This window comes from Lycium barbarum, chromosome 9 (assembly GCF_019175385.1).
Source record: "Lycium barbarum isolate Lr01 chromosome 9, ASM1917538v2, whole genome shotgun sequence".
Classification (NCBI taxonomy): domain Eukaryota; kingdom Viridiplantae; phylum Streptophyta; class Magnoliopsida; order Solanales; family Solanaceae; genus Lycium; species Lycium barbarum.
The window spans coordinates 82,033,717-82,046,626 of record NC_083345.1 but is presented as its reverse complement, the minus strand read 5'-3'; the positions used below and the strand labels follow the sequence as shown (position 1 = coordinate 82,046,626).

The 12,910-nt window shown below is 34.0% G+C and overlaps 1 protein-coding gene across 1 annotated transcript; it reads right to left on the bottom strand.

The window, feature by feature from the left end:
- Window positions 1-690: 690 nt before the first annotated feature.
- Window positions 691-6,237, bottom strand: LOC132609006 (probable methyltransferase PMT23). The gene is made up of 8 exons (XM_060322835.1): window positions 5,188-6,237; window positions 3,688-3,837; window positions 2,594-2,864; window positions 2,408-2,518; window positions 1,963-2,137; window positions 1,642-1,884; window positions 1,368-1,562; window positions 691-1,195 (listed from the first exon to the last, which is right to left on the bottom strand). Exons 1-8 carry the CDS (start codon window positions 5,878-5,880, stop codon window positions 994-996), a joined length of 2,040 nt encoding a protein of 679 aa, XP_060178818.1. The 5' UTR covers window positions 5,881-6,237; the 3' UTR covers window positions 691-993.
- Between the last annotated feature and the right edge of the window lie 6,673 nt (window positions 6,238-12,910).

The window sequence follows — 12,910 nt, the reverse complement described above, 5'->3', positions numbered from 1 at the left end:
TGTGAGGTTGAGTGTTGTAAACACTTGTAATATTTCTTCTTTAATAAGATCTGCAGCAGCAACGTGGACGTAGCTCTCACATTGAGGGTGAACCACTATAAATCTGTGTGTGTTATTTATTCTTCGCTTACATCACGGCGTAAGTAGGTTCTGTCTAAAGAGGTTGGTATTTAAGCGGTCCAGCTGTGACCCTCCAATCTTTTCTGGGAACCTGCTTACAAAGGTCGGATTTGGGATTCAAATCCTAACAGAAAGATCTAAAATTACATTGACAGTAAGTGTCTCGAAAAACCTTTAAGCTTTTGAAATTCATGTAGACTTAGCAGCAAGATGGGTACAATGAAAGAAAAGATTGGAACAGTCCAATTACTTGTGATCTTGGTACGTGTAACGTGTACTTGAAGTCACTATCACTAGGAGTTGTTTAATGTTGTAGAGATTTTGGGTGTCAAACCCCCACATTGTGGGACTCACTGGTATGTTGTTGTAGAGATTTTGGGTGTCAATAAAATGTAAAGAATTTTTAGGGCCAAGGAACCTAAATTACTGAATATTGGATCTAAGAATTTAAATAGATAGTGAGAATTCATGCAATTGGTCACAATTAACTTAGGATTGAGACGTGGCAATTGATATTGCACAAAGACGCATAGCCTTAGATAGCTGACACTATACTCTTTTAGCTTCACGCTCTACAGTAAAGGGTGGCTCAAATTTGCGTAGGTTAATAATCCCTACCGAAAAACAAGCATGGAAAATTACCACGGTAGATAAGTACGCCAAGGAGCAATTTATCTTTTCATTTTGAGAGAAGACAATCACTTTTCCCTTAGGAAGTATGTATTTGTACTAATTTCAGTACTTCCTTGAGGGGGAATGAATGATACATTCAGAAGAAAATTTTCTCTAACTCGTTGAGAACTATGTTTTGTTTTCTTTATCTCCTCATAAACTGGAGACATCACTGTAAAATATACAACACTGATGGGACTTTCATTCTCTTGCAGTGTCTTTGGGGCGCCAAAAGTCTTTCTTACCAACAAGAAATTGCTCTTGATGCAGAGTTACTGACCAATGAAGTGAACGCAGAATTGAGCCTAGTTGTTTAATCATCTGAATAGCGTCCTGAACTAAAACGTATCCACCTGGTCTCACCATTCTGTCCATCTCCACAGCGACTTCCACTAGGTCACATCTGCAGACGGAAAAAAAAAACTAGAAATTCATCTCAAGAAACATGTGCCTACACCTGTTAAAAGACTCACAATTCTTGTTAAAGCAAATCAAGCTAAACATAGAGCAAGCTTCTATCTTTCGTTATTCAGATTAATAACAAATCAAACTAGTAATTAGGAAGTAGACTGAACCTTTGACTTAAATTTCCAAAGAGGAAGCTGGAATGTAGAAGATCATATGTCCGAGGATAGGTATTGAAGGACTCGCACCAGTCATGGTATGTGCCAACCAACCCCCTATCAAAGATAATGGGTAGAGTATCTGGTCCACTGATAGGAACGACGTTCATTACCCACAGTGGTCGATCAATGAGTGCTGTAGCAAATCTATATTACCATATGAGTATCAGTAAGAGAATGATCGGAGAATGGAAGCAGAAAAGTTTAAAAAATAAATTTGTCTTACCCTCCATAGCCTGCATTCATGTCCATCACATTCCTCACAGTTGACCAATTTATAGCAAGGCCTCCTAGGTACACATCTGATACCAGTGCTGCCCAGTGGCTTGTATCCTCATTGAATATTTCTTCAGCATCTGTTTCGACGGATAGACTTAGAGGTTTATCGTTGAGCCGCTGGGGCCAGGGTGCAGGCCACTTGTAGCTACTCGGGGGGATTGGTAGAAGGCAGCTGTCCAGTGGCGTGTACCTGTATATTGGAGTGAAATTCATGATGATTAGAATGAAGATATAGATCATTATTGTCATCAGAGTGTTTCAAGCATACCATGAACTATTCAGCCTATGCTTCTGCTCGCACATAGGGGGATTATTTACTTTGCGATTCTCATAACAGGAAGATGTATCTGGTTTTTGATATATAACTAGCCCGACTCTAGCTCTTTTAAAGTAGGTCCTCGCCACCATCTTCCAGCACATTGCTTCAGTCAGATTAACCATAACTGCAAGAACAAGACCGAAAATTATGTGCTATCAAGCATAACAAATTACTTAGTTCCAAATTAATTTCGCCATTACAACTCTGTATTTCATTTTGTTAATCTTGACTCTTGCAGTCATTTTCTACAAAATTTATTGACAACAAACAGAAAAAAAAAAAAGGGGAAAAAACTAGCAATACTGCCTAATTATCATTCTCATCGAAGTTAAACTTTAAACAGAAAGCGTTAGTAAATGTCAATTCATAGAACTAAGTGTCCATGAGTTAGAACCTTTCCAAACATTCTTATGTCCTTCATCCTTCTTATAAACTGGCGTTGCAGACCATATGAAGTACCCTCCTGGCCTAAGAATCCTGTTGAGCTCCATTAATGGTTTTCCTCCTGCAGTTTTAATTAGTCAACATGTTGAACAATGTAGCTGATAGAAGGACTAGAAATTTGAGAATAGTCATTTACCATCCGCATGCCAGTGAACCCTGCATCTTGCACAATGAATCATATCATATGCATTGTCTGGAAATGCAAGCTTTTTAGTAGCAATAACTGAGAGAGTAGCAGGGATTCCACGCTCGAGGGCAAACTGTATCTGAGCCTCATGTTCATCCTTTGGAGCAAATGACATGGTAATCACATTTTTATCCAGCAAATAACCACCGAAGCTGGCAACACCACATCCAACATCTAAAACGACCCTTATACTCTTTCCCCATTCAATTGTTGGAAAAGTCTGAATAAAACACAAGAAGGAACTCAGATTAAATATACTATAAGAACATTAATACTGCAGGCATGTTTATCAGTGTCCAGCTGAACGAACTGCTCAATCGAAAAAACATAAACAAACAGCATTCCCTCCACCCAACCCCCACATGCACAAAGAAAGTAAAGGGCCAAAAACAGGAGGAAAATGAAAATGAATACAAACTACTCGATTTTCCGCATACTTCCTGGATGATCATAGCCCAATTAACAAAGCAAATTAGAGACTCCACCAGATAACGAAGATCTGTATGGATCTTAACTTTTTATGGTTACGAACTGAGTGAATTTGTTAGTAATTAGTACAAACTGTTGAACTACTCAGAAAATCAAAGGAAACTTTAATCTATCCGTTCATCAGAGATTAAACTGCAGGCACCCATTACAAATACTATGATTAGGCATGGAAATATATTGGTCTGACACGTCTAGAAGTTGTCTCTTGAAAGTGCAAGATATCTCTTCCTCAAGATGAGCCCCTCCTAACTTAATTGCACAAAATATTTCTCAAAGTGATGATCAAGATTTTTGAAAGACAACAATGCAAAGGCACCAAAATGAAAATCGCATCAATTAGACTCGTCACATATCCTTCAAACTATCAACAGTTTACATAAAAAGAATATGATCAGAATTCATATTTCATAACAAGGAATAATATCCAATAACATGAAATTGAGAGACTTACACAGGAGTTACAGCAACACAGTTCAACAGAAACAGACATACATTATAGATGATCATTGCTTGGGGTGATAGAAGGACAAGAATGCTAAAAATAGACTTTGTACCTCTTCAATGAATTCGATATAGTGATTCACTCCATCCTTGAACTGTGTTCCACCACCAGGGAAAACAAAATAATTGCCGTACTTTTTCACCCAGTTCTGGTCTTTCTTATATTCCACAAGCTTAGGATGAGGAACATTGTTATACCATATCTATCCAGAGGAACAAAGAAAAGAAATCAAGAAGCAGATTAGGCATGGCTATTTTTTTACAAGCAGAATATCATGAATCCAAAATGACTTCGCAGAGACTGATCTATGTACAGCAATTTCTTCAGATCTATAACGTTCAAAAAACAAACTAAATCATATCTAGCTAGTTCCATTCAAATATTAGCTGGTGACACTTCTAGTCTTATTCAATAAGGTGCTTCAAAAGAATTACTACTAATTGGTAAGCCTATTAAGCAAGCAGATGACAAACGAAAACCTGTAACTCAGAAAAACATATCAAAATCCAAGAAACACAAGGATGGTGGCCTGAAAAAAATTATAGATGAAGGTAAAGCATCCCAAGAAACTAAAAAAGGGTAGAAAAAGAGAATTCAACTGTATATTAGCCTTTTGTAATGGGATAATTACATTTTTGGAACGCTCAAAAGAATAATAGCCAGCAATGTTCAGGTTTTGTATATCAAGTATATATACATATAATATACATAATCAGTGTATAGATCTTGTATATTTTGGTTAGCGCCTGTGATTAATTTCGGCTGATGGGCCAAAAATGAAAAATTCGCTTTTGTAATTTAACATCACGAGAAGAAAAACAGAGGACAAGAATAGAAAAGAAAAAGGGGAAATTTTCAAAATATACCACCCAACATAAAATATTACGCATATTTTCAGTTAATACAATATTATACAACATTATATCAGGGGAAAACATTATACATAATGTATCAACCTTGTATAAAAGTGTATAAAAGGTGTTTATACACAAATATGGGCTAAACTGGGTAACAAACTCATAATATGGGCTAAAGCATGTAAATATTTTCCTCCAATGGACGTAGAGTGTAATTTTCTCAAGAAGAAAATTGCTTCTCGAATCATTCCGCATTAATGAAAGAAAAGAATTTAAGAGCCCGTTTGGATTGACTTATAAGTTGCTTATAAGCTGTTTTCAGCTTTTTGGAGTGTTTGACTAGCTAGGTTAAAGTCATTTTCTGCTTAAAATAAGCTAAAAAAAATAATTTGGTCCGTTTGACTTAGCTTATCTAAAGCAGCAGATTATAAGCCAAAAAAAAAATAAGTTGAGTTACCCAACTTATTTTTTTTTTAGCTTATAAGTTGTTTGCAATTTATAAGCTGCTCAAAATAAGCCTATTCAAACAGGCTCTAAAATTAATGCAACTGATAAATGAAATCAAAAAATCATATCTCTAACGCTTTCAACTACGAATCCCATATCCATTTAACCATAATCACCATGTCACATTTAAAACAAACCGGAGAATTAAAGAAAACAAAATCTTACCACCAAAGAAGTGAAAATCTCACCATGTCCCTACTCTTAGGCCACGCAACCGGCAACTTATAACCAACCGGCAACGGAATCAAACACCTTGGACTAGGAACTGGACAATGCCTTTCCCTATGCTCCATATGCCTTCTTGATCTTATTTTCTTGATTGCTTGCCAGTTATCGAGACACGGTATGTAATCAACCGCCACCGGACCTGGACATAGCTTCCAATCATAAGAGAATGTTTCCAACCCATCGTTCTTGATCATTGTATCGTTCTCATGTTTAATCGTAACATTATTCAATGGAGCATTAGACGACTCAGGGTCCATCGTAAAATTATTCAGGGGCACGGTAGACGACTCAGGATCGATCGTAAAATTATTCAGGGGCACGGTAGACGACTCAGGAACGATCGTAAAATTATTCAGGGGGGCGTTAGACGAATCAGGGTTGATCGTAGTATTATCGATTTCATTGGACTGGTGTAAAGGTGGGGTTGAAGTTGAGCTAGTGTTACGATTATTATTAAACTCAGGGATTATTGATTTGGATTGAGCCGTGCTTTGAGCAAAGTCTATGGCAACGAATATGGGGGATTTTTGGGAGTTAGAAATCAGGAGGAAAGTTACGAAGATTAGTAAAAGGAAAAAAGAGAAGATGAATGGGTATTTGCGTTGTTTAAAGATATCTTGCATTGAGGACGATGATGATGAGGATATAGCCATTTTCTTTTTTACTGGGGGATTGAAATTCTATTATTTTGTTGTTGTTGTCGTCTCTTTGTGCTCATTCAGAGGAAGGAGAAGAATGATGGAATTCGAGAAAAGAAAAGAGAGTCAAAAGTGCATAGGCGAAAAAAAGGAAACAGATGGTCATCATTTCACAATTGTCACATTATTTGGGGACGAGGAAAACTGTTGAGTTTGAAATATGGCTAGAGATTAGGAGGATCTGGGGTGTGGAGTGGGCCACACGAAGGAGGGAAATCTGTTTAATAGGACATTGGAATTATTGTTTTCATGGCGAGGGGATTATGTAAACGCTAAACAGTAATCCCTTCATCCCATATATTAGTTGTAATATTTTCATTGGTACCGAGTCTTTCCCTAGAAACGGGCCTTACCTGATGTCAATTCGGAAATAGTCGAACTCTCGGCTATCGGACACGAATGAAAAAAAAAAAAAGAAAAAAAAAATATTTGTTATTATTTTACCCTTGTCTCTCTATAATAAATTGCACTTTATTTATAACGAGACAAAAATAATTAATTTCATCTAGATTTTGTAAAATAACAAGAAAATTGGGATAAATATTTTTAGCAATCTTGACAACTAATATGTGACTGAGGGAGTAAAAGTAAATTAATAAATAAAACACTAAACAGAGCCGTGGGGTTTGGAGCTTACCCGATTCTCCTTAGTTTTATTTGTTTTTACTAGTATTCGTATCCGCGCGAAACGCGGTTAATATTATTACCAATCTAATGAATGCATGACACATACCTTCACATGCATTCTTATTTGTAAATTATAATTAATTAATATTCATTTCCACCTTAATTATAACCTAACAATTAACATTATAAATTAATATACTTTATTGTAAGCATCAAATGCGGATAAACCATCAAAGACTCACTTAATAAATACACTTGATTATAATTAATACTAAATTATCTTCAATCATTAAAAAGTTACTTATGCAATTGATATCTTATGTAATTAAAAAGTTACTTATGCAATTGTTAAAATAGGCTTCTATTGTTTATATTTATACATAAACTCCATGTACAAAGAAAAACTAATCTTAAATTTCTTAAGATATCATGCTAATTAAATTTAACTATAGAAGAAAATCCAAATATTGTCCTTGCAATATTTATTCAAAGAAATTTTAATACTTAAAAATCCTTCTGCTTTCAAGAATGGTGCCTTGTATTTATTATGTATCGATTCCCAAAAAAATGTATTGATATGCTTTGAATTGAAATTTAGCTACTATACTTTCTATTCGTATTACTTAACCTCATCATTATTTTTCTGATTTCCGAATAAGGAGAAATAATATATAGAGTACATATAAAATGCATAGAGTTGAGTATCTCTTCCGAAAATGCACAGAGATAAACATAAAATTTACTCTCCTAACAGCTTTTCAAACTGTCTATTCATAGTTCTTAATCACGAAACCATGCATATTACATGCATTCAAAGGTTTTAAAAAAACAAAATCTTAGCCAAATCTATTGTAAGTTAAATGACAGTACGCTCTCTAATACTTTACACCCCATCCTTAACTCAATATCTCAATAAATCACTCAACGATTTCAACGATCGTCATACAATCTCTTTATATGTACATCAAACTTATATTAAAAATTAATCTTTCTCCAAATTGATGCTCGCCTGCAACCAATTTAAGCATGTTAGAGAAGAATTAATCAACAAATTAATCATTTCATCAACAAAGCATTACAAAATCCAATTTTGAGCTTTATCAATTCACAATTAAACAAATTGTGGATTACCATCTATCCAATATTTATATGACATTCAATTGCGAAAAGACTCATGAAAACTAACTGAATTGAAGATCATCCAGATGTTCGTTTTCTAGCTTTAAGTTGGACTATAGCAAGAAAAGAGCAAAAAATAAAAAAGACTATGATTACGTAAAATAATATTTTAGAACTTTAACAGTCAAATTTGACAGTACATTACCAATGATACTAACAATAACTAAGATTTTATTTCGCATTAAAGAGAATATTTAAAACGGGGAGGGCTTTTTTGCGCATTTCCTCTCTTTTCTTAGTTGCTTGGTGCTATCCATAGTTTTTATTTTTCTCAACATAAATCAAAAGAACTTTTAGTATCAAATTTAAATATTGAACTCTTATTCTTTGATAATTTGACGGTGAAAGTTTTGACTACTTTTATTTTTTGCTCTTGTTTGTTCCTTGTAATCAATAATGGTTTTGTTCATATTTTGGGTATAATTATAGTGTGGTACCACTTTTTATTAGCTTGCCTGTTAACTTAATAATCTTGATCAGTACTCTCTTTTTAATAGATAATATAGGCAAATTTTATTTTTATACGCCTCAAAATTTTATTTATTTTTAAACGTTTTCTTCCATTACTCGGAATTCTTTTATTTAGCGCATAGCGGGAGCTTAGTGTACCGGGGTGTCTTTTTTTTTTTACTCGGTATTCTTTTATTTAAATCTATCATTAATAATAATTTTGAGTACTATTTTACTGGATTTTATCCTTTAAATTAATCAAACTATACTTACAGGACTCTATTCACCTATTTTATATACTATTGTTCCTGCTATGATATTTTAAATCAATATTTTTCCTTTAGTGTTTTACCTCTAATTCAGATAAACAGAATCTTTTTTTATTCAAAGTACAATTGTGATCTCGAATTTGTTGAAAGTATATTATTTCTAATGAAGAAATTAAAATGAAAAGGAGAGAAGATTACAAATGGATCAACAACAACTTTAAGAAAGAAAGCAATTCTGAAAACATACCTTCCTTTGAAAACACAAATAATAAGGTGGATCGGATTATACAAATATTGACGTTTTCAAAGTTTTTCTTCACAATAACGCCTCTTGCGTAAGGCATTTATGAAGAGAGATCTCTAAAATAGTATGCTTGTGAAAAAATAAAAGTATGTTCATTTATAAAATCCGACCAACCATAAATGATACTTATAAAATTCTAGAATAACCTTAGTACTCATGATCGACAATAAGAGGAAAAAGAGACAAGAAGGGGCCACCAAAACTTAAGGGCAAGTTCTACAAAGCGGTGGTTAGGCCGACTATGTTGTATGGGGCGGAATGTTGGCCAGTTAAGATCTCTCACGTTCAAAAGATGAAAGTTGCCGAGATGAGAATGTTGAGATGGATGTGTGGCCACACCAGGAGTGACAGGATTAGGAATGAGGATATTCGGGATAAGGTGGGGGTGGCCTCGGTGGAAGACAAGATGCGAGAAGCGAGATTGAGATGGTTTGGGCATGTGAAGAGGAGAGACACAGATGCCCCAGTACGGAGGTGTGAGAGGTTGGCCATGGATGGTTTCAGATGAGGTAGGGGTAGGCCGAAGAAGTATTGGGGAGAGGTAATTAGACACGACATGGCGCAATTACAGCTTACCGAGGACATGACCTTAGATAGGAGGGTTTGGAGGACCCAAATTAGGGTAGAAGGCTAGTAGATAGTCTCGTTATCCGTTCTTATTAGTAGTCGCAGTATCGCAATTTAATTTCTTGTGCTCCGATTTATGCTATAATCTGCTATTTCCTGTGCTTTAATTATCCTGTGGTATCGGTGTCGCTTGCATTATTTTATTTTATATTATTTCATTTCCATATCGCTTTGAATCTCTTAGCCTTATCTGACTTTTTTATGCTTTTATGCTTTTCTTGAGCCGAGGGTCTTTCGGAAACAGCCATCCTACCTTGGTAGGAGTAAGGTCTGCGTACACTCTACCCTCCCCAGATCCCACGATGTGGGATTTCACTGGGTGTTGTTGTTGTTGTTTCTTCAAAGGAAATACTCTACCGACTTACAGTTCTCTCGACATTATAGATGTAAGAAGCCAGCAGAAAATCTTGTTAATCAGAACTATGCTTTAAAGATATGAAAAAAATTGGATCATAAAAAAAGAAACATCTTTAAATAGAAGAGCACAAAAAAAAAAAAAAAAAAAAAGTAAATGTGTGAACTATACCACTAAAGAAATCTCTCCGTGCGATGACCCTTCACACTGAGTCCGATTATTTGAGTTTCATCCCTTTCAGAGCTTTTAATTGCTGCAGTTATTCATCCATGAGAAATAGATCAGTAGGCCGCTGCTAAATCAGAAATAATACAAGATTAAAAAAAAACTTTTTAATAGGTTACTTTTGATTAATAACTTATCCATTATGCGAGATTGAATAAATAATTGTACGAAGAAAATAATATCACAAGATATGAGTAAAGATCTATTTGCCTAAAGCCTTAACAGAGAGTGTGAAAGCCGAAATTGATAGAATTTCATTCGTAAAAGAAAAGGGCTAATGGAAATAAACGCATTCTAAATTATGCTGAACCTGAAAAACTTCGTTTGTCAAGTAGTATGCCATCTTGGTTACCCTCATTTTATTGGTTAAGAAAAAGGTACTCCGTATTATAGGTAATGAAGTTATGAGATTTTTCAAGCTAAGAATAGAGAATTTAAAAAGAGATATTTATCTTTAAATCAAGTTCAAATTAACCACATGATTCAAATTTTAAGGATATTTGTGCCGATTATATTGGTGATACTATTTGGATCACCTCAAGTTTAAATTTCTCTAATTGTTTGGCTCTATCTATGTCTCTATAGTAGATTTTAGATTTAAATGATTCTATCTATATCTTTATTGTTAGATTTAAATTTGAATCTTAACATTCAAAGATTTGCAGATAGAATCAAATTCTGGTGGGTTTGCTTTAGCTATATCTCTACGCTAAATAAGCAAATATTTAAATTTTGAACTTTTCTTTTTATGTTTCTCTTTTTCTGCCGTTTAATAAAGTGGATATTAAATTATTAATTGGTATTACACAATCTAGTAAATATTGTCCTAAAATTAGCAAGTGGCATTTTATTATTAGAACACTAATGTGCAGCTTATAATCTTTATATAGGTCCCCCGTATGGTTCACAACAAAAATCGTTAGCTTATTTTAAAATCTAAATGCAGAAAGGCTTGGAGTTCCATTTTTTCAATTAAAAAATCTAACCACAGGATTAAAATTTGGAATTTTGTTTTTGAATTCAAAATATTAGATAAGTATTGAGTTGATTTAAAAATAACGTTCATATATATATATATATATATATATATATATATATAGGATCTTATCACTTATTAAATTGGATTTGGATAACTCTAACTTAAATTTTAAAAATTTAAAATAATTGCAATTTCAATAAGTAAAAGCATGAAATGAAAATTTGTTGATTTTGAATTTAGTGTTGTTAGTGATTATCTTTCAATTCAAATTTGATAACTTTATCTTTCAATTTTTAAAAATTATCTTTCAAACTTGCTTTGTCCTAATTCTCATTAACTTTGTCTTAAAATTGTCAAGTGGCTTGTTATTGTTGATGTTATACCTCGTGGTTTCGTACATTGAGATTCGTCGTGCGTTAGTGGTTCTAGTCTTCGATACGGGGGTTATCAAGGTTAAATGAGATTAGACAAGTTTATCTTATAGTTATAAGGGGTTAAGTTCATGTTTAACAGGTATTGGAAGGATTAAAGGTTGAACAAATCGACAAGAATACGTTTTAGAAAAAAGTGGGTTTTACGATTAGATATATGGACCGTATAATTTTTACGGACCGTATATCTGGCTGACTCCCATTGTAAATTGATTCCAGAAAGGGGTGAACCAGTGGTCAGGATTTACGGTCCAATTATACGGATCGTATAATTTTTACGGTCCGTAAAGTGGACCGTAAATCTTGGTTGGTGCTAGGTTTTTTTTTACGGAAAAGGGCCAAAATTACCCCTGAACTTTGAAAAATAGTTCATCCATACCCTTCGTTATACTTTAGGGCTAATTATACCCTTACAGTTATACTATGGAGTCAATTATACCCTTATGTCTAACGGCTGCCACGTGGCATCATCTTAGCCCTTCAAAATTATTTTATCCTCAAATAATTTTTTACCCACTAAAATAACTCAAAACGACCCGAATTTGTTTTTCCAGCAAAAATAATACAGAATTATTTTTCCAGAAAAAATATAAAAATAATTCCGTATTATTTTTGCTGGAAAAAAAAAATTCGGGTCGTTTTGAGATATTTTAGTGGATAAAAAATTATTTGAGGATAAAATAATTTTGAAGGGCTGAGATGATGTCACGTGGCAGCCGTTAGACATAAGGGTATAATTGACCCCATAGTATAACTGTAAGGGTATAATTGGCCCAAAAGTATAACGAAGGGTATGGATGAACTATTTTTCAAAGTTCAGGGGTAATTTTGGCCCTTTTCCGTTTTTTTTATATATAATTTCGACCCATGTTCATTTTATTTCATTTCAACATTTCCCACATCCCATGAAAGCTCTAGAACCTTCTCCTAAGCATATCCAACCAAACCTAAGTGAAATCAAAGATCAAAAGGTGAGAATCAAGGGATTCAAGTGTTGAAAGGCTCACTAGGGTTTGTAGAGTCCAAGAATTCCTTTGGTGTTGAAGTTGGAGGTTTTACTCAAGTGAACAATTTAATCCAAAGCTTATCCTTATGTGATAAAAGGTTAGTTTTCCCATCTATTTCATGTTATTGAGAATGCTTGGTTGTTGAACAACTTGATTGAGGGAAGAAAGTGGAAGAGGAAGTTCAAATATGGATTTGATGATATTTTGAGTAGTAAATTAACATGGGTTATAATTGTTAGAATGTTTTGAGTATAATCTTGTTATGAGGGGTAATAGTGATGATGAGGGAGTGTTGTATACAAGTGTACAAGGGGTTGTGTCGAAGTTGTTGATATAAATTGATTATGAGAATGTGTTTTGAGATTAAATTGAATATAACTACTTGATTATGATATTGTGGATGTTGTTATTGTTGTTTGGAGTTGTTTTATAATATGGTGGAAGTCGATAAAATAGAGGAAGTGCTGCCCAAATTTCGTTAGCTCGTCAATTATTCTAGTTTGAACTTAAGCGTGTTTTTAAGACTTAACCT

What these genes read in the sequence shown, in the direction of transcription:
- LOC132609006 (XM_060322835.1), bottom strand. Translation starts at nt 5,880, where the DNA reads ATGGCTATATCCTCATCATCATCGTCCTCAATGCAAGATATCTTTAAA. An exon ending in CATAGGCTGAATAGTTCATG is followed by an intron (nt 1,885 to 1,962) that starts GTATGCTTGAAA and finishes TCCAATATACAG; the next exon opens with GTACACGCCACTGGACAGCT. An exon ending in ATGAATGCAGGCTATGGAGG is followed by an intron (nt 1,563 to 1,641) that starts GTAAGACAAATT and finishes ATGGTAATATAG; the next exon opens with ATTTGCTACAGCACTCATTG.